Here is a 25,871-nt window from a genome sequence, read left to right on the forward strand (position 1 = left end):
GCTTGTTTAGCCATTCCCCAATTGATGGGCATTCTTTTGATTTCCAATTCTTAGCCACCGCAAAAAGAGCTGCTATAAATATTTTTGTACAAATAGGTCTTTTTCTTTTTTGGGGGGTGTCTTTGGGATATAAACCTAGGAGTGGTATTGCTGGATCAAAGAGTATGCACAGTTCTTTAGCCCTTTGGGCATAGTTCCAAATTAAGAAGCTCACATTAAAATAACTATGTACATACAAATACATACAGTATTAATGGAAGATAATTTTAGAGGGAAGGTAATGTATGTGTTGGGAGGATGAGGGGAAGGACACAAAAGAAATCTTGAAGAAAGGATTTGTGTTGAGTCTTGAAGGAAGCCATGGGGAAGAGGTGAGGAGAGTATTCCAGGCATACAAACAGGAAGGAGGCCAGTATAGCTGAACCATAGAGAACATGGAGGGGATTAAAGTGGAAAGTGACTGGAAAGGTAGAGGTACCTTGCTAGAGGTAGAGTAGATATTTCCTGGAGTTTACTGAGTGGGGGAGTGCCATGATCAGATTTGCATTTTAGGAAGATCACTTTGACAACAGAGGGGAAATGGATTGAAGTGGGAAGAGACTTGAGGCAGGGATGTGAACTAGAAGGCCACTGCAATAGTCCAGGTGAGATTGGATTACAAAAGAGGAGGTGAGGATGGTGTGGAGGTGTTAACTGGTAGGATAGTGGTACCCAAGACTGTAATGTGGAAATTTTGAAAAGGGAAGAGTTTCAGGAGAAAGATAATGAATTTTGTTTTGTACATTTGGACATACAAGATGACTAGAGTATATTCAACTTGAGATATTCAAAATATAGTTGGTGATGAAGAACTAGAGCTCAAGAGAGGTTAGGACTAAATACACAGATCCAGAAATCATCTGCATAGAGATGATTAGCTCAGGGGAGCTGACTCAACCACCAAGGGAGATAGAAGACAGTAGAAGAGAGGCCAGGACAGAGCTTTGGGGCTCACCCATTTAGTGGGACCTGGATAAAGATCCAGCAAAGGAGACTATGAAGGACTAGTCAGGCAGGTAAGAGAACCAGAAGCAGGTGTCACAAAAACCTGGGGAGTTTATCCAGGAGGAGATTTAGATTAACAATATCAAAAACTGTCAAAGGGTCAAGAAGGATGAAGGTCACTGGATTTGGCGATTTAAGAGATCACTGATAACTTCAGAGAGAGCAGCTGACTAATGGGGTTCTAAGGCAGATTTCAGATGGTCTAAAAGGGAGAAGAAAGATGACTTTCTCAAGGAATTTAGCAGAGAATGGATGGTAAAGGATGATAGCTAGCAGGAGTGGTTGGATCGAGGGAGGGTATCTTAGGAGCTGGGAGACATAGGCAGGTTTGTAAGCAGTTAGGAAAAAAACAAGTAGAAAGGAGAGGTTAAGGATTAAAATGGGGGTGATAGCAATCTGCTAGAAGAGAGGATGGGATCAAGGGTGCGTGTAGAGGAGAAAGGCTCCTCAAGTTTTTATATATATACATATATATTTCCCTGTGCAAAACACAAATATGTAGATAGATATAGATATCTATCTATCTATCTATCTATCCATATATATAATCTCATTTGTTCTTAAAATAAGTAGTCAGAGTTGAATCTGGAGTCAGGAAGACCTGAATTCGAATCCAGCCTCATATGCTTACCAGTTGTGTGACCCTGGGCAAGTCATTTAATCTCTGTCTGCCCATTTTCCTCAACTGTAAAGTGGAAATAACACCACCTACCTCCCATTGTTCTGAACATCAGAGAGGATATCTGTAAAGCTCTTAGGGGCAGCTAGGTGGCACAATGGACAGGGTGCCAGGTCTGGAGGCAGTTAGACATCTTCCTGAAACCAAATCTGGCCTCAGATACTTACTGGCTGTGTGACCCTGGGCAAGTCACTTCATCCTGTTTGCCTTAGTTTCCTCTTATGTAGAATGATCTAGAGAAGGAAATGTCAAACCACTACGGTGTCTTTGCCAAGAAAATCCAAGTTGGGGTCACAAAGAGTCAGACACAAGTTAAATACAACTGAACAACAACAAAAAGTCAATGTTCTTATAAGCTACATATTCCAAATAATAAAGGGATAATAGAAGAGGTTAGACTGCTCATCCTAACTGCATTTATTCTGAGTCTTCAAATGAAATATAGAAAGTATTTTAAAATGTCTATGGCCTAGGGAACTTGAGATGGTAACCAGGGCTGGGTAAAAAGGAAGAATTTCAGAAACACATCATCCCTGAGGTTCAGGATTATTTATTTAGATCTTTAATTTCTGAATAAATTTCTGTTGTTTGTTTTTTTTTTCTTTGTGAGATTTTTTTGTTTGTTTTTTTGTGAGGCAATTGGGGTTAAGTGACTTGCCTAGGGTCACACAGTTAGTGTTAAGTGTCTGAGGTCGGATTTGAACTCAGGCCTTCCAGACTCCAGGGTGGGTGCTCTATCCACTGCGCCACCTAGCTGCCCCATTAATATTTTTCTGACAGTACATCTAAAGAGAGAACTTCATTCAGCATTGGGATTTTTTAAAATCCAAAATAATTATTTTGCATAAAGTATCCAGTAAATTGAAGAAAATAGAATTTTTACTTAAACTATATGAATAACTGCCTCAATCGTTCACTCCAAATTGTCATTAGAGCTATTGACAGAGGAGAAAAACAAAGCCATAATCACTGTATAGTGTGAAAAACATGAAGATAAGGATAAATCTCCTATTCAATTAAGTGCATAATTAACATAAAACTGGAGATCTGAGTTCTAGTTCCAACTCTGTGACATTGGGCAAATAATTTCACCTCTCAATTTCTTTATCTGAGTGACCCAGACTTATGATCTCTAGGGATCCTTCCAGGTCAAATATTATCTGATTCTAAATATTTTCACATTTGTTTAAATAAAAATTTACATGTGAAAAATAATTGGCTTCTTTTGCCATGTATTTCCACTAATGAACAAATCTCAAAATTTGCTAAATAGGTCATATTAATAATGTCAGTCAAGTACTTATTAATTATACAAGGCACCTTATGAAATGATGGTACCTTTGTTCACTAGGACTGACAATCTGAGCACAGATAAATATAATATCTGTGTAAATAACAGTGACATTCTGTTTTGTATTCAGCTTGTTTTTTCAAAGTGTTTTTTCTAACCTATTAGCTGCTATTAATGGGGAACAATTTACATAGGAAACCAAGTATTAAAACCATAATTGAGGCTATATATGACTGGAAAAGGAGTTTGGCAAGAGGTTAAATGGCTATGATCACACATTCTTAATATTTTATATTTGTTTAATACATTAAGGTTTACAAAGCATTTTCCTCAGGGCTCTGTGAGGCAGGTGGGGCTAATATGAACCCCATGTTACAGATGAGGAAACTGAGCTTTGAAAAATTATGGGAGTTGGTATGATCCAAGAAGTGTCTAGGACCAAACTGGAACCCACTTAAGCATTCTAGCCAAGCAACATCAGTGCCTCATTGGTATTGCTCTAAAGAGTCTTTTATCTAAACTTTCTATCATTGTCCACACCTAAGCAGCACTCTGTCCACAGCAGCCCTTAACAGATGTCCATGAATGAAAGAGTAAGAGCCTCCCATGTGTAGCGCTACTTCAGGTGGAAAAAACGAAGTTACATTTGCTGTTAGATGGGGTTCTACCAACCATCTTGGACTGCTCTGCTCTCCTCGCCCCACCACACATGCAGCAGGATGACTTGCACAGAGAGATCGAGTCATAAATGTTTTTGAACTGAAGGTTGGCACAGCAGACAAGCATATATATGCAAAGGGAGGTATGAAAGGAAAATGTTATTCCTCCCTGGGTGAGAGTGACAGCCCTCTACAATGGCATAAAAGAGGAGGTAGAACATGTTATTCCCCCTATTAGAGAGGAAGTTAAATGGCTTAAGCTCATTTCGGAGAAGGCGCTGGAACTGAAACCCAGGTTTCTTCTTTCCCAACCCCTGTCATTTCTGCAATGCCATGCTGATATCAACTAGTCCCAAAAAGAAAGATTTACAACTTTTTCCTTAAAATATTTGCACAATTTTGCCGGACATAATGGCTTCCTTTTATAGAACCTGGGAAACTAAGGAAATCATTAAGTAACATCATACATAGCTCAAACTCAGGTGGTCCTGGGCAAAATATAAAGGCAACCACCCATCAGATTCAATCCAACAAGCATGTATTAAGTAATTTCTATGTGCTAGGCATTGGGATACAAGGATAAAACAAAAGACAGTCCCTTCCCTTAAAGAGCCTATGCTCTACCAGGGAGATACAAGTGAACTAATAAATATGATTGAAAAGGGAAAACTAACAACTAAGGGCACTAACAACTAAGGAGAAGATCCTAGTTTGCTGGTCATTGGCTGGGCTTCACTTTCCATATGTTAAGTGCTGAGAGGCAAACTGTACTGTACACAATGTTTTGGAAGCCAAATGTTTTATAAATAAATTGCCTTGGAAAATTCTCAAATGCACATAAACCATAATGGCTTTAAAAGTAAGTATTTTCAAATTTTCTCTCTCTTCTTGGAGAAAACAGCAAGCTTCTGCAGGAAATGGCTTTCCATGATTTAACAAAAGATTAAATTATATCCAATAATAGTTTGCATTTATGTAGAGCTTTAAGTTGTGAGAAGGACTCTACATACATTGTCTCATTCAATCTTCATGTGAGGTGGGTGCTATTATCTCCATTTTACAAATGAAGAAACTGAAGCTCAGAGAGACTCGAATTCCCAGGGTCAAGTCAGGCCTCAGGTTCCTCATCTGTAAAATGATTGGTCAACATGACCTCTACAATTTCTTCCTGCTCTAAATCTATGATCCTTGAAGTGTGTCTGATGAGAGACTTGAACACAAGTCTTTCCGATCCACCTCCCCCCATCCCGTGCTCGATTAACACACACAAATATGTATTAAACAGCTGTCAAGTCCTTTCTTTCCTCATGATCTCTACTGTCTATAACTTGAGAGAGAAAAAGGGAAAACTCTCAGCTTCAAGTACCTGTCTATTAAAAAGTCCCTCCTCCAGTAAAATATTTATAGATTAGATGTATGCATATAGCTGTATATTTTTTAGATGCTTTCCTTTTTCCAAAGGCTTTCTAGTGAAAATGATTATTCATTTAATCATTTAGCCTCACCCATAAACAGTATTGTTTATAGAAATATTCTGAGGTAGGATGGAAGGAAAAAAAAAGAGAGAATATTTTTGGTGTAGAGACCGAGGGAGGATAAAAACAAAACCACCACCAAAAACAAAACAAAACAAAAAAACAACCCTTTTCTTTTCCCAGGAGTCCAAGGCAAAATTCTGTGGAAATGTGTGTAGGGGAAGCCTGCTACCTATGATCTCATGAAGGATTCCCGAATCCATACTGCCCCAAATTGAAGCAATATAGATGGGCCAGTAGGATCATCTTTGTGTTGTTGGAAATACCCCATCCCAGCTCAGAAATGGAGCCTCCGTTGTTCATAGAAGTTATTATGAACATGCTGTATTTCACCTTAGGAAAGAGACTATTTATTGACGTTTCAGATCCCGGTGAGAAAGGCTTTCTAGGCTATCAGAAAAGGAACATTTCTGATTCTATGAGGAAAGGTTCAATTTAACAGAAATCTTGCTCGGGCCTTCTGAGGGGACTATCCGGGGTGTCTACAGAGAGCCATATCTGGGCACGGCGGTGGCCGAATTCTCCCTAACAGCCAGGTGTGGCCCGCTGGCAGTGGTCGCCTCTGGATTTCAAGGATGCCCACGCTGTTCTGTTGGCCACGGGGAAACTAGGCCCCTTGTGCAGCTTAAGGTGCTTCTTTCTAAGCAAAGGGTTATTCGCACTGGGTTTTGTTGTGTTGGTTTTTTTTTTTTTAAGTACGGTCAATTATGAGAGGAGAGAGATGAAGCGGTGATGCAACCTCTGGGTACAGCAGCCCCTCTGCAGAACTCTTCGGAGAGATCCTTTAGAGGTTATTACACTTGAGAGGGATCAGTCAGTGGTGATCTCATCCGAGGAGACCGCCCAGGGATCGGTGGTGATCCCCTCAAAGGGGCTGGGCAGCGAACATTGTTAGCCAGCTCCTCATCCTGTAGTGGAAGTATGTTTTTTAAAAAATAAAATTATCTTCTGCTCTTGGACGAAAGCAAGTGTTATTTTGGGTCCTAGGACGCTCTTTTTAGCTGGGAGGAGGGGGACCTAAGTGGGAGGCCCGGAGTGACTCGGGCCCCGGGCGTCCTCCCTAGAGGAACTAGGGGCCTCGGCGGTCTGGGCACTGCCCTGGCCGGGCTGAGGGTCTGCAGGACGAAGAAGGGAAGAAGAAAACCCGCGGGGCTCGGTCGCCACTCTCGGCCCTCCCCGCGGCGCTCGAGGAGGTCTCCTTGGGCCAGTGAAGGTGACTGGCGGAGGCTGCCGCCATGGGCGCAGGGCCCGGCTGAGAGGGGGCGCTGCCTACGCGTTCGCAGCGGGGGGTGGGGTGTTTCTCAGTCTCGAGGATTGTGTCCCCCACCCCACCCCATCCGCTTGCCTTCGTACTCAGTAGTACTGTAAGCGGAAGGGTGTGTGTGTAAGGGAGGGGGGGGGGGTGTATGTGTGTGTGTGTGTGGGGGGGGGTTCCCTGAGAAACGCTTTAGCGCGCGGTGCGCCCTCCTCCCTAGAGCCGTGGCCAAGCTAGCCCGGCCCGTGAGGCAACGGCAACGGCAGCAGCGCCGAGCCCCAGCCCGGCGGGTGCATTTCCGAGTGACGCATTGCAGGTACAAACTGACCAATCAGAGGCCTTCCGGGCGCGTCAGCACTTCTTTTCATTCTACCTCGGTGCTCCTCCGCGCCGCAAAATAGCGCCCCTGAGGCGACGCTCCCCTCTTCTTTTAACCGCCTCCAGAGGGTCAGCACCTACTTAGGTCACCCCCTTCAACCCTTTACTTGTCACCGTTGCACCAGTTGGCCCAATGGCTAGGAACGAAGGGGTCTCGAGAACGCCGTGGGGGGAGGGGGTTGGCTCGGGCTCGTTCGCAACGTTCCGTTATCTGACATGGAGCGGATGGATTCGGACGGAGGGAGGTGTTTATGAGGCGCTGGGGGCGGCAGAGGAGAATTAGTCCGAGTGCAGCCACCGAGCGTGGAGGTTGTTTGATAGGAACTTGGGCACTAGTAACGCTAACAGCATGGTAAGTGCGTCTTCTTGGCAGCTCGGACCAGGACCCTCCGGGGAAGAAACCGAAGCCAGGATGCCAGAGAGTCCTCTCTTTCCCCTTCACAAGGAGTGGCCCTTTTCCGGGAGTAGCCTCTGAGGGAACCGAGGGGGCCCGGCAACGGTTGTGTCGCAGGTGTCCCCTCCCCGCCCCCACTTTCAGGGAGGTATCCCCGGGTGGGCCAGAGGCCGCTCGGGGAGGAATCCCAGGCGGGGAGTCGTTCCTTCAGGGGTTCAGTTGTCATGAAGGGGAAGCGATGTGTGTGTAGAGGTGGGAGGGGGGGTGCCGGAGCTGAGGGAGGGGATGAAGGAATTGGGCCGGGCGGCGGGGGAGGAGGAGGAGGAGGAGGAGGGAGGGGCGGGAAGCGGCTTCCTCGAGGGCCACTCACAGACCCGAGGATTCAAAATGAAAACGGACAGTTGGTGCCGGCGCCCGGAAGCGGCTTTGTCCTTTTTTATCCCGCCACGCGCCTGGAGGGGCGCGCGGAACTCCCCCTGCCCCCGGGGCGGGGGCTTTTTTTTTAATTGTGGATTTTTTTTTAAATTTTTTTAACCACTGGAGGATGGGGGGGTCTCAAAACGCGGGGCCCGCAGGGAGGTGAGGGGAGGACGGAGGAGGGGGTTGCGCGGGAGGCCGAGGCCCCCGGCGCCTCCAGTGCTGCGCTGGCACCTGCGGGACTGCGGACTTGTCCGCGCTTCGCACCGGCTGCTGGGAAGAGACCAGCCCCGGATGGGATGGGCGGGGGAGGGGGCCGACCTCCGCAGCGGCCCATCCCCCTCTGCAGGCGGGCGGAGGGAAGCAGAGCCGAATCCCAGTGGTTCCACCCCATCCCGGCGGGGTTTCCGTTCCCCCTCCCCCCTTCCGCAGGCAGGCATTTTCTCTTTTTTGGAGGCCCTGGACGCCCCTTCCCAAAGCGGGGGTGGGGGGTGGGGGGTGGCGGCAGGGCAGAATAGCTCTTGGTGTAACTGATGAGAAAGCTCGAAAAATCGAGCTGTGAATCCCATTCTAGCGCAGTGTCTCTGGTGCATTAACTGCCATTAGCGAGGCGCATGTAGACCGGTCTTTTTACAGTTGGAATGGATGCTTTAGGAAAAGAAACATTTATTTTACTTTTTTTTTAATCAATAGGTTTTAGTATTTGGCGTTATCAGCCTTTCAGGAAAAATCCTGGATCCTTCCGACACGCCCGCATAGCCACAGTACAATTCACTTGTAACCGTTTTGGGATCAAAAATACTTGTGACATGGTGTAGGGTAAAATTTTTAAGGGATTCTTTTTACACCTGAGAGTTGGTCTTGTGATTTCTCTCCTTTAAAAATGAGGTCAGTAATTTGCAATACTCATTTTATGCTGCCTTCTGCCAAGTGGCTTATTGTGATGGGTGTGCCCAGGAGGCAAGGTGACTTCTTAAACAGAAGTCCCTGCCAACTGAAACCTCCACTCGAACTTAGATGGGTGTGGGGAATCAAGCTGCATGGACCAGCTAGTGTTCATTTCAACTTAATGTAGTGGCCTCGACCAAGATGGAATATTTTATATTGAATTTGGATAGGGCAATTCAACTTGGTAACATTGTACTTTCCCAATAGCAGGTACCTGGGTAGAAGAACAGGTGCAGGATACAAATGCCAAGTTCTAAAGCATTGTGGTATGGTTGAGGTTTGTTGCCTCGCTCCCCTTTTCAGCTCTTGGGCACTGAAATTGCCAATGGACTATTAAGGGTTTGGAGGGATGCAGTGTAATGCCCCTGATTTAGAGGAAACAAACATCGGAATACATTTGTATATATTTGCACATAATGTGTACATTTGTCAGTTTTTTATGGTTATTTTGTATACTCAGGCCTTAGAAGTCCCATTGCTAACCCCCCCCCCAATTCCCTCTGACTCTCATCCACGCCACCCCAAGTCCTTAACCAAGAACAGTGAATTTGCACTGTTAGCTATAGTTGGCTCTCTCCAACGAGGACCCTAGGAGACTTTTTAAAAGATTGATGCAAATTAAACTTTTAATAAAGAGACCTTCGAAGGAAGATAATTTGCGGGCCTTGGATTGATGAATCCTTGGGGGGGGGGTGGGGAGGGGTTATTTGAGAGGTGGTTGAAATAAACGTGCTCTTGGTCTTAAAGGAAATTAGGGATGTGTGAAAGAACTAGTGATCCAACATGGATTATACAGTTATTTATACTTGCTAATAATTGAAATTGGTCTGCTTCCAAGAATGTATTCCCATCCAGACCTTCTTTTCTTTCCCTACAAAAAAAGACCTAATGCACATATAATAATTATGATCGTTTATTTCACACCTGTAACTCTATATGAAGTGGGTAATTTGACCATTCTGTTAACCTGCAAAGGGGGGGGGGTCATCTTAGTGCTGTACCAGAAAGTCTGAGATGGAAGTGAACTAGACATTCAGATGCTTCTAGTTTGAACAGGAAAAATGACATAAGGGGGGGGGGGGTGGTGCTTTCTCTTAAAAGCTTCTGGTTTTTTCCCTGAGCCACTGTGCTGGCCAAAGAAGTGTTAAACCACTCTAACAGAATTGAGATCCTCTTCTACTGTACAAAGAAATTGTGGCCATTAACTGAGAATAAATATTGACCGTGGTGACTGCTGCTTAATATGCTACATTGTCCTTTTAAAAATATAAATCTCCCCTTTGAAAACAAGGAAGTGGTTAATGAGATGGATAGGTAAATTTTTCTAAAACAGGTTTTGGGAGAAGATTGGATTTAGAGGTATTCCAGTTGTCCAATTCTCTGGATTGAGAATGATTTTTCAAATAAGTTGTTCATCTATAAGAAAGAGGTAATGATTTTTTTTTTCTATTTTTCAATAGACAGGCCACAGGGAATATTCACACTTGGCCGTTTAAGAGGTTCAGTGGATGACAAGTGTTGCATTCATAGGTGGTCTATATCTTGAGATACAGAAAATCAAGGCAGCTAGGAAATCTGACTAAAATACTGGGCTTTTTGAGACAAACTTGAGAAATACTCAGCTCAATACTCTGAGCTCAGATCAACATTAATGTTTTGCATCCCAGTCTCGAGAGGGACAAGAGTAGTAGGAAGCAAACTATACCAATAGCTAAGGTGCTAAGGGAGTAAGAACTAGTCATCCCTCTTGTGACCTCTTGTTACTTTCTGAGATAAACACATTAATGAGCTTGAATTTAAAACAAACAAACAAAAACACACTAGCCAAAAAAGTTGACAGCTTTAATTTGGGCCATAAGTGAATACTAAAAAATAAGATTAAATTCATTTGGTTGCAATAGAACAAGGCTTACAAGTTTGGGTTTATTACATTATTTACTAAGCTTAAGATGTGCCTAATTTTTCTTCTCAGGAAAGTTGATTTAGAAATTTTTGAAGTCTGATCTAGTAAAGAGTGCTTTTATGAACATTACTTTGCATTGCATTGTTTCTAACTTCCTAAGCAAAAATTGTTGAACCTTCCAAAAAATGTATGTGATTGGAGCCTTGGGGACAAACTTTTGAGAAATACTCTACTCTTTTAATTGTTCTTGTCCCTAGTATCCATCCCTGGAGATTTGCTGTGATCTCCTTTTAATTGGTCTTAAATATCTTTTAAGTATTTTTCTACTTAGAGGCATGGGGCTAGGCCAGGTGACTTACAGTACTTTCCATCTATTTTCTATTAGCTTTTAATGTTAAAATTAACTCTTTTGGTATGCTTTAATTTTCCCTATACCTGGTAACTTGGGTCACTTTTTTCATTTTTCAAACAAATTTCAAGCTTATAAAAGTTACATTTTCTCAAAAGGACAATTTTTAGATTGCCCATACCACTGGTTTCTCTTTCTCTATATTTGATACTTCTGTTTGTAGGCATTTCAGAGTTAAAACCCATTTTCTACAGACCCTAAATGCTAGATAGAGGTGTGGTACCTAGCAACTATAGGAATGATAATTTGAATGCAGGTGGACAGCACTATTCTTTATAATTAAGCATTTTGAGGTCCATTTTTCCCTAAGGAGGCTCTCACCCATAGTTTGGTTTTATTCTGGGTCCTGTTCCACATGAGTATTTCCTGCTTGCACTGAGATGACCAGGGTTTTTGCTCATACAAAATTTCCCTAATAATTGGCAAGACCTGTGGAATTCTGTCTTGAAACTACCCTTGGTGACAAAGGTGCTAGCAAGCTTATGTGCTCCATGACAGTAGTTGGAATTCACCTGCTTCCTAAATTTTGGAGTGAGAGCCTTTCTTTAAAAGCATATTTTTCAAGTCCTGATCTAAACTGTAACAAGAATTATTGTTATGTGGTGTTTTGTTTTTTTCGGGAGACTTAAATTAGTGCGTTTACAATTTTTTTACTGTATCAGGAGTTCATAACTTCAGGGGCAATGGATGGGAGGAGTCCTAGAACTTGGATGGGGGAAAAGATTTTCATTAACCTTCGTTTTTCTTTACATTCTTGTGTTTTAGGCATTTTAAAAAATATTCTGAGGAAAGATCCATAGGTTTCATCAGCTTGTAACTGGGGTCCATGACAGGGTAAAAAAAACACAACAGTTAGGAATGCCTCATCTAAGTGATCTCCCTTGTTACTAGTTCCCCCCCCCCCATTTATTACCTTTTTTCTACTTTGCATATAAATAACTTAAATGACCTTTTCTTTTTTCTCCTGATAGAATGTAAAGCTCCTTGAGTACAGGGACTAACTTTTTGTTGTTGTTCCCTGTACCCTAAGCATTTATAGCACAGCACCTGACATGTATAGTAGGTGCTTAATAAACAATTGTTGAATAATATTGACATGGTCTATCTTAGTATTCATTTTTTGATCAGTATGAAAACCACAACAGTGAAATATTACTGAGTAGTCTGAAGTCATAGTAAAGATTTGTTTTCATCTACAGCTGTTGAAACTCTTGGGATAATGCACAAGAAAATAAAATTTAATATTCTATATTCAGAAGTCTTTAATTTTGAGTAACAAACATAGTTACTGGAAGTTGAGAGAAAATCCACAAGCTTTACTTTTTCTTAGTATAGACACCTGGAAATAACTCACCTCTAGAAATGATCCTAATTTATGTAGTCCATACTTTTCCAAGCTCTCCCTCCCCTCTATTCTCTTCCCCCATTCATTTCCTAGCCATGAGTACCTGACATCTTGAGAAAAGGGGGATCTATTTACTTATCCATATTAACATATTGCCCATTTACAGGTTTTTGCCTTTAAAAAATTGCTGTAGCTAGTCAATGACTATTACAAAAGAATGATTCTGGAAATGGAATTTCAGGGTGGGGAGAGGGCTTTCCTTGATGTCTAAAGCCACTACAGGGGCAGCTAGATGGCGCAGTGGTTAAAGCACCAGCCCTGGATTCAGGAGGACCTGAGTTCAAATGTGGCCTCAGACACTTGACACTTACTAGCTGTGTGACCCTGGGCAAGTCACTTAACCCCCACTGCCTAAAAAAAAAAAAAATTTTTTTAAGCCAGTACAAGATAAGCAAGTGAAATGCTTAATGGAGAAATGGGAAAATAAATGAACCACAGATTTGACCAGCTCAGTCAAGAGTTTAGTAACATTATTGATTTTTAACATTGAACACTTATTACTTTAAGGCCCAGGCTTTTAAGAACCTTAGTATTTGTTAGATTTATTAACAGATCCTGAAGTAAATACTACTTGAATTATTTGACTTCTCTAACTCCATCCTTGGCCAGAAGACGTGGCAAGTGGTGTGGGTTCACTCTTAGAGAAAATGTACATGGGAAGCCATATCATTGAGTAATTTAAATATCTGATTTATGAACTTAACCTTTTAAATCGAATTTTGGCTGTGTGTGTGTATGCGAGAAACTGCAAGAGGGTGGTGTTGGGGGTAGGACTTGTCACCCAGTTTTTGAGAAGGGCAGCAATAAATTTGTCATTGCCTAAAATTCATAAGAAAAAGTTTTTTTTTCCTGTTCCTCTACCATGAAAACACTCTTGAATATTTCTTGTGTTTGTGTAGTGCTTAAAATACTTGTGCATAAAGCACTGGCTCTGGATTCAGGAGCACCTGAGTTCAAATGTGACCTCAGACATTTGACACTAGCTTTGTGACCCTGGGCAAGTCACTTAACCCTCATTGCCCTGTCAAACAAACAAAAATAAATAAATAAAAACTTCATTTTATCCTCACAGCAACCCAGGGAGGTAGGTGTATTCATTGCATTTTTCAGATGAGATGTGAGGCCGAATGAGGTTTAGACTTTCCTAGGATCACATGGCTAGGAAAGTGCTTGAGATCAAACTTGAACTCTGGCCTTTTGGACTCCAGGTCCAGGACCCCATCCACTGTACCACCTAGCTGCCTGTAGTTTTGGGAAGGCTCCCCAAACAACCTGTAACACGTGAATATTTTAAACATAGTGGTTATAGAAGGCAGTAATTGACTTTCATCTCTAGTATGAGTTATTTTGGCCTAAGCTTTTTAATGTGCTCCATGCTCATGTATTTTAAAATGTTGAATTTCATAAAGACTTAGAGACATTAAGTATGTTTCTTGAGCACTTGTGGACAGATTTCATCTCAAACTCTTAAATCTCTTTGCAGGCTGATCAGCTGACAGAAGAGCAGATTGCAGGTGAGCCAAAATGCCTTGATGTCTGTCATGTCTAACTAGATTTTACTAAATTGTTTGGTCAATGGTATAAGTTGATTTGTTGGTTTATCCTTCAATTAAAACATTGCATATGTTTTTAGAGGGATTTTTGGTTCAGTTGTAGAGGGGCAATAAAAATATTTAATTGCAGATAAAATCCTCGTCCTCTTGCTGCATAGGCAGCTTCAAGTACAGGCCTAGTGACAGCTTATCAAGAAAACAAATCATAGCTGTGTTTGGAGAGGTTCGGGTACCATGTGAGCTACACGGCGATAGATTGTTCAGTCACACCAGTTGCTGTAGTCGTAGACAGGTTTGTAATCTACATTGGTGTGGTTAGTACTCCCTTACCAGAAAGACAGGTTCTGAAGAATTGAAGTATGTGTGGGAAATAGAGCACATTGTAGAGAGAGAGTTGGGCTAAATGGCCTCTGAGGCCCCATATAGCACTGGATAGAGGATCCTGTGAACTTAATTTGAAGGTAAGCCCGGGGGGTGGGGGGTACGCTTTAGTCATTTGAAGTTTGAACAGAGCCACATAAAGTTAATCTTGAAGTCTCGTGATTCTTTTTGTAGGCACTCTTCTCCTGGCTATAAAACATTGAAAGGTCTGGACAATTTAGCCATATTCTACTAAATAGAGTAGGTAACATTCTATCACAGTGTGTCATCTCACTGCTAAGAAGGAAGGTCAGGAAGATGTTTCATAGCCCTTTTAAAGAACTAACAGTGGGCTTTGAATGCATCCAGGATTGGATCGTCTGACATTTTAGCTTGTACAAGTCAACTAAGGAATAGTATTATCTGAAACATGTTGTGAATAGAATGCATTGTTAGAGAGTTTAACATATATTACCTATATAAACGTTAATGCCTTTTTTTTTCTCTAGAGATATTAGAAGTCTTCCAAACTTAAATAAAATTGCCACATCTTACAGTTTAAACACATTTCACAAATCTCTGTAGTCTGGGACCATATAAAAAATCCAGGGGGCAGCTAGGTGGCGCAGTGGATAAAGCACCGGCCCTGGATTCAGGAGTACCTGAGTTCAAATCCAGCCTCAGACACTTGGCACTTACTAGCTGTGTGACCCTGGGCAAGTCACTTAACCCTCAGTGCTCTGCCAAAAACAAAAAAAAAATCCATATGGCTCTGGAAACTTCACAGATTTGTTCTAGAAATTAAATTCCTATAAGTTGTGGTGAAAGGAACATTACTAAGACAACAGAAAAATTTTAAGGCATTTAATTAATGTGTGGTAGATGCTACTTGGGTTGTTGACGTGTTAGAATAGGTAAGTTTTCCAAAACAGTCTTGGTTATGAGGTTGATTGTTACCCTATATTGATGTCTCTCGGATCCCCTTTGGCCTTAAATCTGTGATCCTATGGTGGTGCTATAACAAACCCTCATGAAATAATTTGAGAGCATAAGTGTTACATGTATCGAGTAACTTGCTGAGCTTGCATAAAGTTTGTGACTGATATAAACAACAGGGTGGGGTTACTGTGGTAAGCCTGGACAGAGTGATGGATTAGGGAAGTCAGAAGACAAGGGTTTGAGTACTGGCTCTGCTATTGGTATGATAGCTGTGATGTCAAGCAAATACCATTTATGAGCTCAGATTCTTCATCTATTAAAAATGGGAATAATTGGTTACTTCACAGGATTGTGGGCATCAAATGAGAATATCTATGTTCAAGCGTTTTGTAAAGTGCTATTATATGTTGTTTTTTTGAAGTCTAAGATATTATATTAAAGTACTAAGCTTCTATACTTGGGCCAAGTCTTAAAGTACAGAATTAAAGCAAATAACTTCAGATAATTGTTACTCTCTTGGAATTCATGGATCTAATCAAGCCCAAAGTGTAAGCCTGCTGGTAGGAGATTAATTGGTTGTGTTTTGTTTCTTCAATTGTTAGACTACATAAAGGGTGAAGATACACAGGTACATAGCTTTCTTGAAGGGCAGAAAATTAATTTAGGATTGAGTTTCTCAATAAATTCAGAACATTACTTTCCACTAAAATAATGCTCTCATTAAGTTAAGAACCTTATAATAGTGAGGTTTACTATGGCTTGATGTATCAAGTCCAAACTCCTCTCTGATTTGCAGTCCTCTTTAATCTTGACTCCACCCGATATACTTGCTTTGCCAATGTCCTTTTGTACTTGTACATACATTTATTGCCCTTATAGATGTCATGCTTATCCCTATTTTTGGGCCTTTAGTCATGCTGCCTATCAAAGTTCTGCCCACCTTGTCCATATGGACCTTATTTGTGACGTCTTCCCTGACTTCAGCCCTTGTTTCACTATTTGTCACTGAACTAGACTGTAAAATGCCCTATGCCCTGAAGACCATTACTGTCTTGGGATTTAATTTGATACTACCAGTGTTTTAGGTTTTATCTTTTGGTATACACATATTGCTAGCAAATGTTGGTCCTGCTTGAGTAGCAGTTCCTCAGCAAGTCTGATTGCATAACTCTAGACCATGTTTGTAGTATCTTCACAATATGCCAGTTCCCTGATGGACTGATAGAGAGTAAACTAAGCATATATCAAGTGCCAGTCATGATGAACTTTTCAAAGTAAAATTTAGTTTCTGTAGATTGAATATGGACCATAGAGTAAAAGCTGAAGCAAATAGTATTTTTTGAAATATTTGGTGCAGTGCTATGTCAGATTATTGCTTTTATCTCTACTGTTCATGGTGTTGGGTGGATAGGTCTTTTGGAGGGGGTGGGGTGGGGCAGTGAGGGTTAAGTGACTTGCCCAGGGTCACATAGCTAGTGTCAAGTGTTTGAGGCTGTATTTGAACTCAGGTCCTCCTGAATCCAGGGCTGGTGCTTTATCTACTGCACCACCTAGCTGCCCCATAGATAGGGCTTTTAATAGTCTTAAATGTTATACTAGAGGGATAGTATGAAAATATTCCAGAGAGATGGACTTATATCCTCCATTTTACATGAAGTAACTGAAGCACAGGGGTTTTTTTTTGTTTTGTTTTTTGCCCAGTGTCGCACAGTAAGCATTTGAAAGGATTTCAATCCAAGTCATTTTCTATTTTCAAGTCCAGTGTTCTCTGTTGCCATTTGGCTTCTCCAGAGTTTTGTTTATAACAATAAAAGTGATGTGCTAGTTTAACATCTGTTTGTTTGAAAACAATGGAAGCATAAAATGCAGTAAGTTACATGACCTTAAGGTCATGTTACTTAATAAGCTTGTTTAATAAGCATTCAGTTGTTAATAGTCACAATGAAAGTCTTGAGTGCTTTTGACCACATTTATAGCTGTAGTCTTTTCTGGTTCACACAATTTTTTTTCTTTATTATTATTATTATTGGTAATTTGATGAGGGAAGGGGGGAGACTGTTGAGTAGATAGGACTTGTAGAGTGTTAAAGTAAAATTTAGTTTTTAAATCGAAATGTGTATTTTTCATGCTAAAGTTCAACTTAAGTATATCTAGAACAGATCTGATCTTGTTTTTAATATCAGTTACAGTAGAAGATAGCTATTCTTATGTTGGCTGAGGATACTTGGTATTCTATAGCAGTGTGAATGAAAATTGACTCTTGGTTTCATGTTCCAAACCTTTCCTGGGAGTTGTAGCTAGGATTACCTACTTGTATACTATTTAACTGTAGTTACCAATTCAGGAATATAGATGAGCTGTAGGCATTTGAACTAGATAAAGTATCTTTCTTATTAGTTTTAAGTAGCGATGCTTCCTGTGAAGTCATCTATACTAAATTTAGTAACTTGTATATATTCTTTCCTGCCCCTCCTCTTTTTTCCTCTAAGTTTGACTTTCAGTAAACATAATGTTATATAGTGACTTGACATACCACTGTCTGCTTTGTCTTCTTCAGGTTCTTTGTTGGCTGTCCCAAATATGAATAGCTTTAGTTTACTGTCACAGTTTATGCTTATTTATGGTTACTGTTTAGTTTTTGTGCTCCAACAACTTTTTGTATTCTGAAGTGCCACACAGGAAAGCAGAGCTTATTTTATTTTCAAATACTGTAGCAGAGTAATTTTTCTCAAAACTGGTGTAGATAACACAAGGTCAAACTCTTTAGCCCCAAGTTTTCATGTAGGTTATATTAAAAAAATTTTCTCTATAACATTTTTCTTAAAATCAAAGGGAAATGTCTTTTCATACCCATAGAGATCAGGAAAATTGTATGTCTGTAATAGCTCTGAGTTTAATAGGTTTATTATTTTTCTAATCAGATATAGCAAGTAAACCTAACGTGAAGATGTAAACTAAAACTTCCCAGTATCAGATGAATGAAGACTACCTACAGCTTAATATGGGGTCATTCACATATTATAAATATTGCCTTCTGGAAGCATAGTGATCTGTTGGAAGCATTGACTATTTTTGGTTTGCCTAACAAGATATGTATACAGAATCTGTACACTGCAAATTTTCCTTGCTTATGATAAATAACTAGAGTTAGAGATAGTTGTGTGGTGTTTCTCACATAACCATTTCTGTACCTTTGGCAAACCTTTTACCACAAATGTCAGAGGCAGTTGTCAGAAGATTTTACCATCCCCCTTCTGCTCATTTTCTTTTCCCCTTTCTCTATTCGAGGCCTGCCATTAACACCGCCTGCAAGCACTGTTTTGTTTTGGAGGTTTTTTCCCATTTTTTTGTTCTAACACTTGGGAAGAAAATTATTACTTCTTGGTGCTTTGGATAAGTCCATTAAGAAAGTAAAGGAAGGACAGAAGCAGGAAAGTTACCAAACCTGCACAAAAGCAGGTAGAGATATTAAGGTTGATTTCTCATGCTAAGCATAGCTAAAAATTATTCTGTGGCTCAATATTTTAATCCCTGGATTTAAATTATAGCTCTGGCCCAAGTCTAAGAGAGATAAATTGACAAATTTCCTTTGGTTCTAAGTAAAGATAATTCTAGAACGTTAATCCTGAGGGTAGAATGCCCCAAATCATTCACTGATTTTAAGATTACTAAATCCTATTTTCAAGATGCTAAATATCAATGAATATGTCTTGGAATCTTTGTTATTACCCTATTTTTAAAAAGTACTCTGTGTCCTGTCTTCTATAGAACAGGCCAAAAAATTCTCTGGGGTTTTCAGTCTCCTTAATTTATGGGATTTAACCAGCCAAGTAACTACTTTTTTATAGTACAGTCTTGTCCTCAAGGAGATTATAATTAATTGGGGGAGGGACAGTATGAAAATACACTGTGGTAGGGTACTGTGAATAATTTGAAAAAGACAAAATTTCATTCTGACTTTACCAAATTAGAATGGGAAAATGTTGCTTTTTAAAAAATTTTAAATAAGATGAAAATGATGTGTAACTCCCAATTCAGAATTTATCATTGTAAGTTACCATGCTCTTAAGAATAAGTTCCTTAAAGCAATCTACTCTGGCTAATTTATAGTAAGTGTCTTAAAGCTGGTAGCCAACCAGTTAAGCATTTATTAAATTCCAGATGCTGGAAATACAGAAAAAATTTGAACCCACCCTTCCCTCAAGAAACTACATTCTATTTTTGGAGATAGGTATACACATACCCAAAATGGATCCATGGTAATTTAGGAGGAGGGTTAAAGAAAGGCTTCCAGGTGGACATGGAGTAGTGGATAAGGAAGAGAACACATGCATAGTCTTAGTGGTTGGTTTTTAATACTTCGAAATTCTATAGTATGGACTTCAATAATCAAAAGCTAAATGAGTAGTAGTTCTCTAGTTTTACTGTTGTCTTTAGAACTTTGGGGATTGAGTAGTGTCTGTCTGTGCACATACACACACCTCCTAATAAAAGCCAAAGTAGAATCCATTGATTTTTTTTTTTTTTTGCCATAACCAAAACTTGAATTATAATCTTTTTTTTTAAACAGAATTCAAAGAAGCCTTTTCACTATTTGACAAGGATGGAGATGGTACTATAACAACAAAGGAATTGGGAACTGTAATGAGGTCACTTGGGCAGAACCCCACAGAAGCTGAATTACAGGATATGATTAATGAAGTAGATGCTGATGGTAAGACTTAATGTTTTTACTGCCAGGGGAAGGGGGAACAAGTTAAATTCGTAGTCATGGAACTTTTGATCACAAAGATTTTAATCTGTTTCCATATCTTTTTTCAGGTAATGGCACAATTGACTTTCCAGAGTTTCTGACTATGATGGCAAGAAAAATGAAAGACACAGACAGCGAAGAAGAAATTAGAGAAGCATTCCGTGTGTTTGACAAGGTACACACCCTTCATTCTAGTACCTTCAACATGAATATCAATACCTTTTTTATACTTTAGGAATTTTTTTGTTTGTTTTGCATGGGGAGGCAAGAATGTGGCAAAAACAAGAGACAAAATTATCAAAATTTCTAAAGATGCTTCCTTGCATTTACTTGATCATGATTTAAAGACAACTAAATTTTTGTCTTAGGATGGCAATGGTTATATTAGTGCAGCAGAACTTCGCCATGTGATGACAAACCTTGGGGAGAAGTTAACAGATGAAGAGGTTGATGAAATGATCAGGGAAGCAGATATTGATGGTGATGGTCAAGTAAACTATGAAGGTAATCTTTTGCTTTTATCATTTTAATTTTTATCTTAAGCCAGAACAGAAACATTGTTTGCTATGAAAAAAACTAAGATGAAAGTGAATTGAACAATTAGAAATAAGAATGTCAAGGTGGGGAAAGAAGACAGAAGGTGAATTTAAACCAATGCTATAAAAGATGGTTGGACCTTCACTGTTGAGTGAGCTCGTCTTTTGAGATAGCCCCATTCTACTTTGTAGCAGTTCCAATTGTAAGTCATTTTGTACCAAGCTAGCATTCCTTTAGAACTACATGAAACAATTTTTATCCCTGTTATTCTTACCTAATTGATCCCCAACTCCATCAGTCAGTTCTTGAGTTGTTTGCCTTATCTACTCTAATTTCCTAGATACACTCCAGTTTGCCAATGTCTTCCCATTTTATAGCATTTCCTACCATATACTTAATAACTCTCTAGTTGGGTTATACTGTTTTTAGATGTTATACTGAATAGTTGTTCTCACAAAGTTAATTCTTGAGCATTGGGGATTTTTCCAAAGGAAAAGCTGAATTGTTGTTTTGAATGTGGCTTTACCATAAATTAACATCATTAAGGGACATTAGATGTGATTAGTCATCAAATCCTTTTCTTGAATCAGAAATCCTCTAAAATCCCCAATAGAGTTTAGTCAGCTCAGTTTGAGGACACCCTTCTGATGGAGAAACTCACCTTCTGGTGCCCATTCCATTCCTGAAAACATTTTTCTATAAGTGTAGATTATTGTTCACATTTCTTTCCATAGTTTTCTTGGACCCAGAGGGCAAGAAGAACAGAATTATTTGTTCAAGCAAAATCAACAGACTGGTCTTTAATCCCTTCCACAATTCTAGGCTAACATCCTCAATCCTTTGTGACATAGTTTCAAGTCCTTTCATCCTTCTGGTCATGCTCCCCAGTATATTCCTAGCCTTTTAGTTAATGTCCCTTAAAAAGAGCCCTCCAGAATATTTTGGTCAGGACACCTTAGAGTGTAATGGACTGTTGCTGTTAGTTTGATTTCTATTGATTCCTCCCCAGTGGCCTCAGAAGCTGGGACTCACTTAAGTGTTTCCCTAGCCATTCTTCTCCCATTCTTTTCTTGTACAGTTGAGTTCTTAGATTGGAGCGGGAGTGTAGAATAGGATTTTGCTTTTATCCCTAATCAACTGGTGTTTATTTAGCACTTCTGAAATTTGCAAAACAAAATTCCTTATTTCATTTGAGCTTTACAACTTTTTTAAGATGGTTACTATAGGTGACAGACCTCAGCTTCAAAGAGGTCTTTTTACACCAAGTTCAACACTCTTATTAACTTTCATCTTAATTCAGTTCAGACAATCTTTGTAGTTTTGATGTCATCCTTTCTGAGAGTTTTGTCATATCCAAATCTGATAATTATATTATCCATGCCTTCAAGTCACAACTTAGGAAAAGCTGAATTGAACCAGGATGCGAACAGATCTCCAGGATATTCAACAGAGCTTGCTATTAAGATCTATGTCTATCCCCTGACTACTACTTTGTTCTCAGTCATTCAACTGACATTCAATTGATAGCCATCAAAAATTGGAGATTTTGCTATACTTGGATATCAGCAAGATATTAGACATCATTTAACTTGCATTCCCCTAATATGCCAGTCTTAGTAATCTTGTCAGAAAAGGCAATGGATGAGGTTCATCTTTGTCAATTTTTGTTGTTAGTGCCTATAACATGACACATTGACATAAGCAGTGAAGCCTAGTTCTTTATGTTAAGATTTGCCCATCAATAGTGGATAGTCAGATTATAATACATTGCTGTAATAGAATATTACAATATCATTACATCTGCAAGGAATACAATGACATCTATAAAGACCTTTATGAGAGTCTGCACAGCCCACACCCAAAATGTAGAGACAGAGGAATGGAATAGCTAGTAACTGCATTGTAAGAGTATAGACAAGGATGAATGGGATTATTTTTTAAGCATGACCTGTTGGTATCCTTTTCCTTCTGGCTGCTGGTGATCGTCAGCTCCTTGCCTAAATAGTCATGAACTAATCTTTTAGTACTACCTTTACTTTTTCTATTTTTGGGAAATGAGTTATAGTGCTTGCCTTTCTCACCAGTATAGTAGTTCAACCATCATGCCTACAAGTTCTCAGTGCCCTGGGCTATAAAAGTTCAAATTAAAAATCATGGTAAACAGATGTAGAGCTAAAAAGAAACCTTACATCATTTAGCCAAATCCCCTCAGTTTACAAATGAGGAAACTGGTTTACAACCTCAAGGTCACAGAGCCAGAATTCAAAATCAAAGCTTCTTGAAACTACAATACTATCTTATGATGGGGGGGGGGGCGACACTCTTCAATTCTATGTGTTAACTATTTGTGTAAAATGTTTCCAAAACTGAAAATAACTTCTCCTTAGGAAAAGTACACACAATTATGTTGAATGGTTCTTTCTCATTCTTAGGTTTATTGTCCCATCCTTTCTTGGTCCTCTCGTCCTCCCCCCACCCCTAAAAAAAGAAAGAAAGAAAAAGAAAAACTTTTTTTTTTTTTGGTCATCCTTACCAGTTCAATCTTGATTAATTTTTGGACTTTATCTTGTCACTGGTACTACTCTATTTGCAACTGAGTTTGGGTATATAGCCACAGCTGATTTTAAATAGTTTCTTCTATTCTTGTTTGTCTTTATTCATGAGAGCATCTCATGGCCTTTGAGCATATCAGCTTAAAATTCACAAGACTCTCTGGAACTTGAAAGAAAAGGGTGCTCTCAGTGAATTATGTCTTAAAATAACTAGTTACTTGAGCCTCCGTGGCATAACTGCTTTATCCCCAAGTAGTGTTAAAAATTAAAACTATTAAAAACCTAAATCTGATAGACTATTTCAGCTAATTAAAACTAGTTGTATTAAGCTGTTTCTATGAAGAGAATAACTATCCTCTCTTTTATTATTTTATTTCACAAGTTTAAAAGGTTTTGATTGGGGGAGGGAATGTTTCTAGAGTATGTCTCTAGTATCTTTATTTGTGTAGTATTGGAGAAAAAGAAATTATTGATAAAAGGAAATAGCAGTTACAAGTTTTTTAGCTAATGTCAAGTAACTTATGTACTTTTTCTTTACAGAGTTTGTACAAATGATGACAGCAAAGTGAAGACATTGTACAGAATGTGTTAAATTTCTTGTACAAAATTGTTTATTTGCCTTTTCTTTGTTTGTAACTTATCTGTAAAAGGTTTTCCCCCCTACTGTCAAAAGGATATGCATGTGTAGTAATTAGGACTTCATTCCTCCATGTTTTTCTTCCCCTTATCTACTGTCATTGTCCTGAAACTTTATTTTGGAAAATTGATCAAGTAAAATATGTTGCATGTGGCTTACTCTGGATATATCTAAGCCCTTCTGCACATCTAAACTTAGATGGAGTTGGTCAAATGAGGGAACATCTGGGTTATGCCTTTCTTTTTTTTAAAGAAGTAGTTTTCTTTAGGAGCTGTCAGCATGTTGTTGTTGAAGTGTGGAGTTGTAACTCTGCGTGGACTATGGACAGTCAACAATATGTACTTAAAGTTGCACTATTGCAAAACGGGTGTATTATCCAGGTACTCGTACACTATTTTTTTGTACTGCTGGTCCTGTACCAGAAAACATTTTCTTCTATTGTTACTTGCTTTTTAAACTTTGTTTAGCCACTTATTTAAAAAAAAAATCTGCTTATGGCACAATTTGCCTCAAATCCATTCCAAGTTGTATATTTGTTTTCCAATAAAAAATAATTACAATTTATCCATTGTTTCTTTGTATCTTTGAGTTATTTGAATTATGTAAATACTTTTATCTTCAGAATTAAGAATCTGTTGGGGAATGAAGCAATTTAGGGTTAATTTACTAATGTAAAAAAATTTGGAGAGTACTTTCTTGCATCCGTGCTATTTTAATCCCTTTAAAATATTATTTTGACTCATTCTCAATAGAAATGTGTGCTTTATTAATGTCATGGATCGTATGTAGTAGAAAACAGCCTTCAAATTTAACTAAATATTTTTCTTGTTGACCCACATCTAATTATTTGCAAGATTTTATCTTTAGAAAACTTAGCCCTTTGGGAGAAAAGAATAAAAATTAAAGTATGTTTCTATCCCCTGTGATTTCAGAAGTTCAAGAGACTTCAGAGTCAATGACATCTTCTGGCCTCAGAATTGATGCTTTACTGTTGTCTAAAGTTTTATACAGTATTAAGTGCTTATCATTGGCAAAAGCAAGGAACAACATACTGTCTTAACCAACAAAAAGAACTTATCCTAGATTAGTGGATCAATACAAAACAGTATTTTATAAAGATGTGATGGAAATTGATTCTACATTTGAAATTCAGTCAGTTCAATAAGCATTAAGTTGGCAAGGAAGGAGGTGAGGGGACAGAAGATAGTTTGTGCCCTCGAGCTCATAATGTAATAACGGGTCCATTTTTGTGCCAAAAGATCATTGATTCATAAGCCTCAAAGAATTTTTAATAGAAATTTCCTAGGTGAGGCATTTGTACCACCTAAAGAACTGTTTCTAAAAGGCAGTATTCGTTAAATGACCAATGGAAAGATTCTAAGACATCCAAATGCAGCATTAATAAAAAATCACTTTATAACCTAATTAAAGCGCTTTAATTCTGTTATTAGTTAGCATGGTATTTAGAATCAGAACTCTGAAGTTAGGGGATTTGTAATATATGGAACTTAGTATCTCCTATTTTATGAAACTATACTTCAGCTAGTTGGGGTTCGACAGGAGTTGGGTGTAATAAAAAATAGATGATGGGAAAGGAAAAAAAGAAAAGGGGAAGCCCAGCCACTTGTTATAAACTATATCTAATTTTTTTATATTGCTTATAATGAAAATTAGAAAAAAATTCCACATACAAAGTTAGAGCAGGAAAAGAAACAATTATGTTAAGCTTGCTTTTTTAAAACACATGTTAATTTTTTTGAAGCTGTCATGCTTGACCGTGATAGGAAAACTCATTGGATAAAATGAGGGTTCAGGTTTTTTAGTTTTACCTATTCTGTCCAGCTGCCTCTGTCCTCTCTTCCTTTCCCTGATCTTTCCAGAAGATTTAAAGTGTATAATTGATTGTTCATGACAATGTACTTATAGGCCCAATTTCTGCTTATTAATAATTTGGAACATTATTTACTGTCGGTATTAAACAATCCCCACTGTTTTGTGTGCCATTTATTCCTTGTATTTGTATTCAACAAATATTTATTTAAATTTTGGAATAGCCTTTCTCCCAAGTCAGTCTTTTTACTATTAACTTTGGTATGTGCCGAATACAACTGTGTAACTTGTTCCAGCTAAAAGGAAGCATGAAATTACAGGTCCAATCCCTATACCTATGTTAAGAAATAAGTATCTGGTATGGGTAATGCCTCCATTAAAGTCCTCTGGTAC

General features: G+C 39.1%; 1 protein-coding gene across 1 annotated transcript; it reads left to right on the plus strand.

Moving 5' to 3' along the window:
* The first annotated feature begins 7,063 nt into the window (after positions 1-7,063).
* On the plus strand, positions 7,064-23,891 carry CALM2 (calmodulin 2). The gene is made up of 6 exons (XM_043982740.1): positions 7,064-7,193; positions 13,801-13,831; positions 19,740-19,883; positions 19,991-20,097; positions 20,291-20,426; positions 23,552-23,891. Exons 1-6 carry the CDS (start codon positions 7,191-7,193, stop codon positions 23,578-23,580), a joined length of 450 nt encoding a protein of 149 aa, XP_043838675.1. The 5' UTR covers positions 7,064-7,190; the 3' UTR covers positions 23,581-23,891.
* The last annotated feature ends 1,980 nt before the right edge of the window (positions 23,892-25,871 follow it).

Source organism: Dromiciops gliroides, chromosome 2 (genome assembly GCF_019393635.1).
Source record: "Dromiciops gliroides isolate mDroGli1 chromosome 2, mDroGli1.pri, whole genome shotgun sequence".
In the NCBI taxonomy this organism is placed as follows: Eukaryota; Metazoa; Chordata; class Mammalia; order Microbiotheria; family Microbiotheriidae; genus Dromiciops; species Dromiciops gliroides.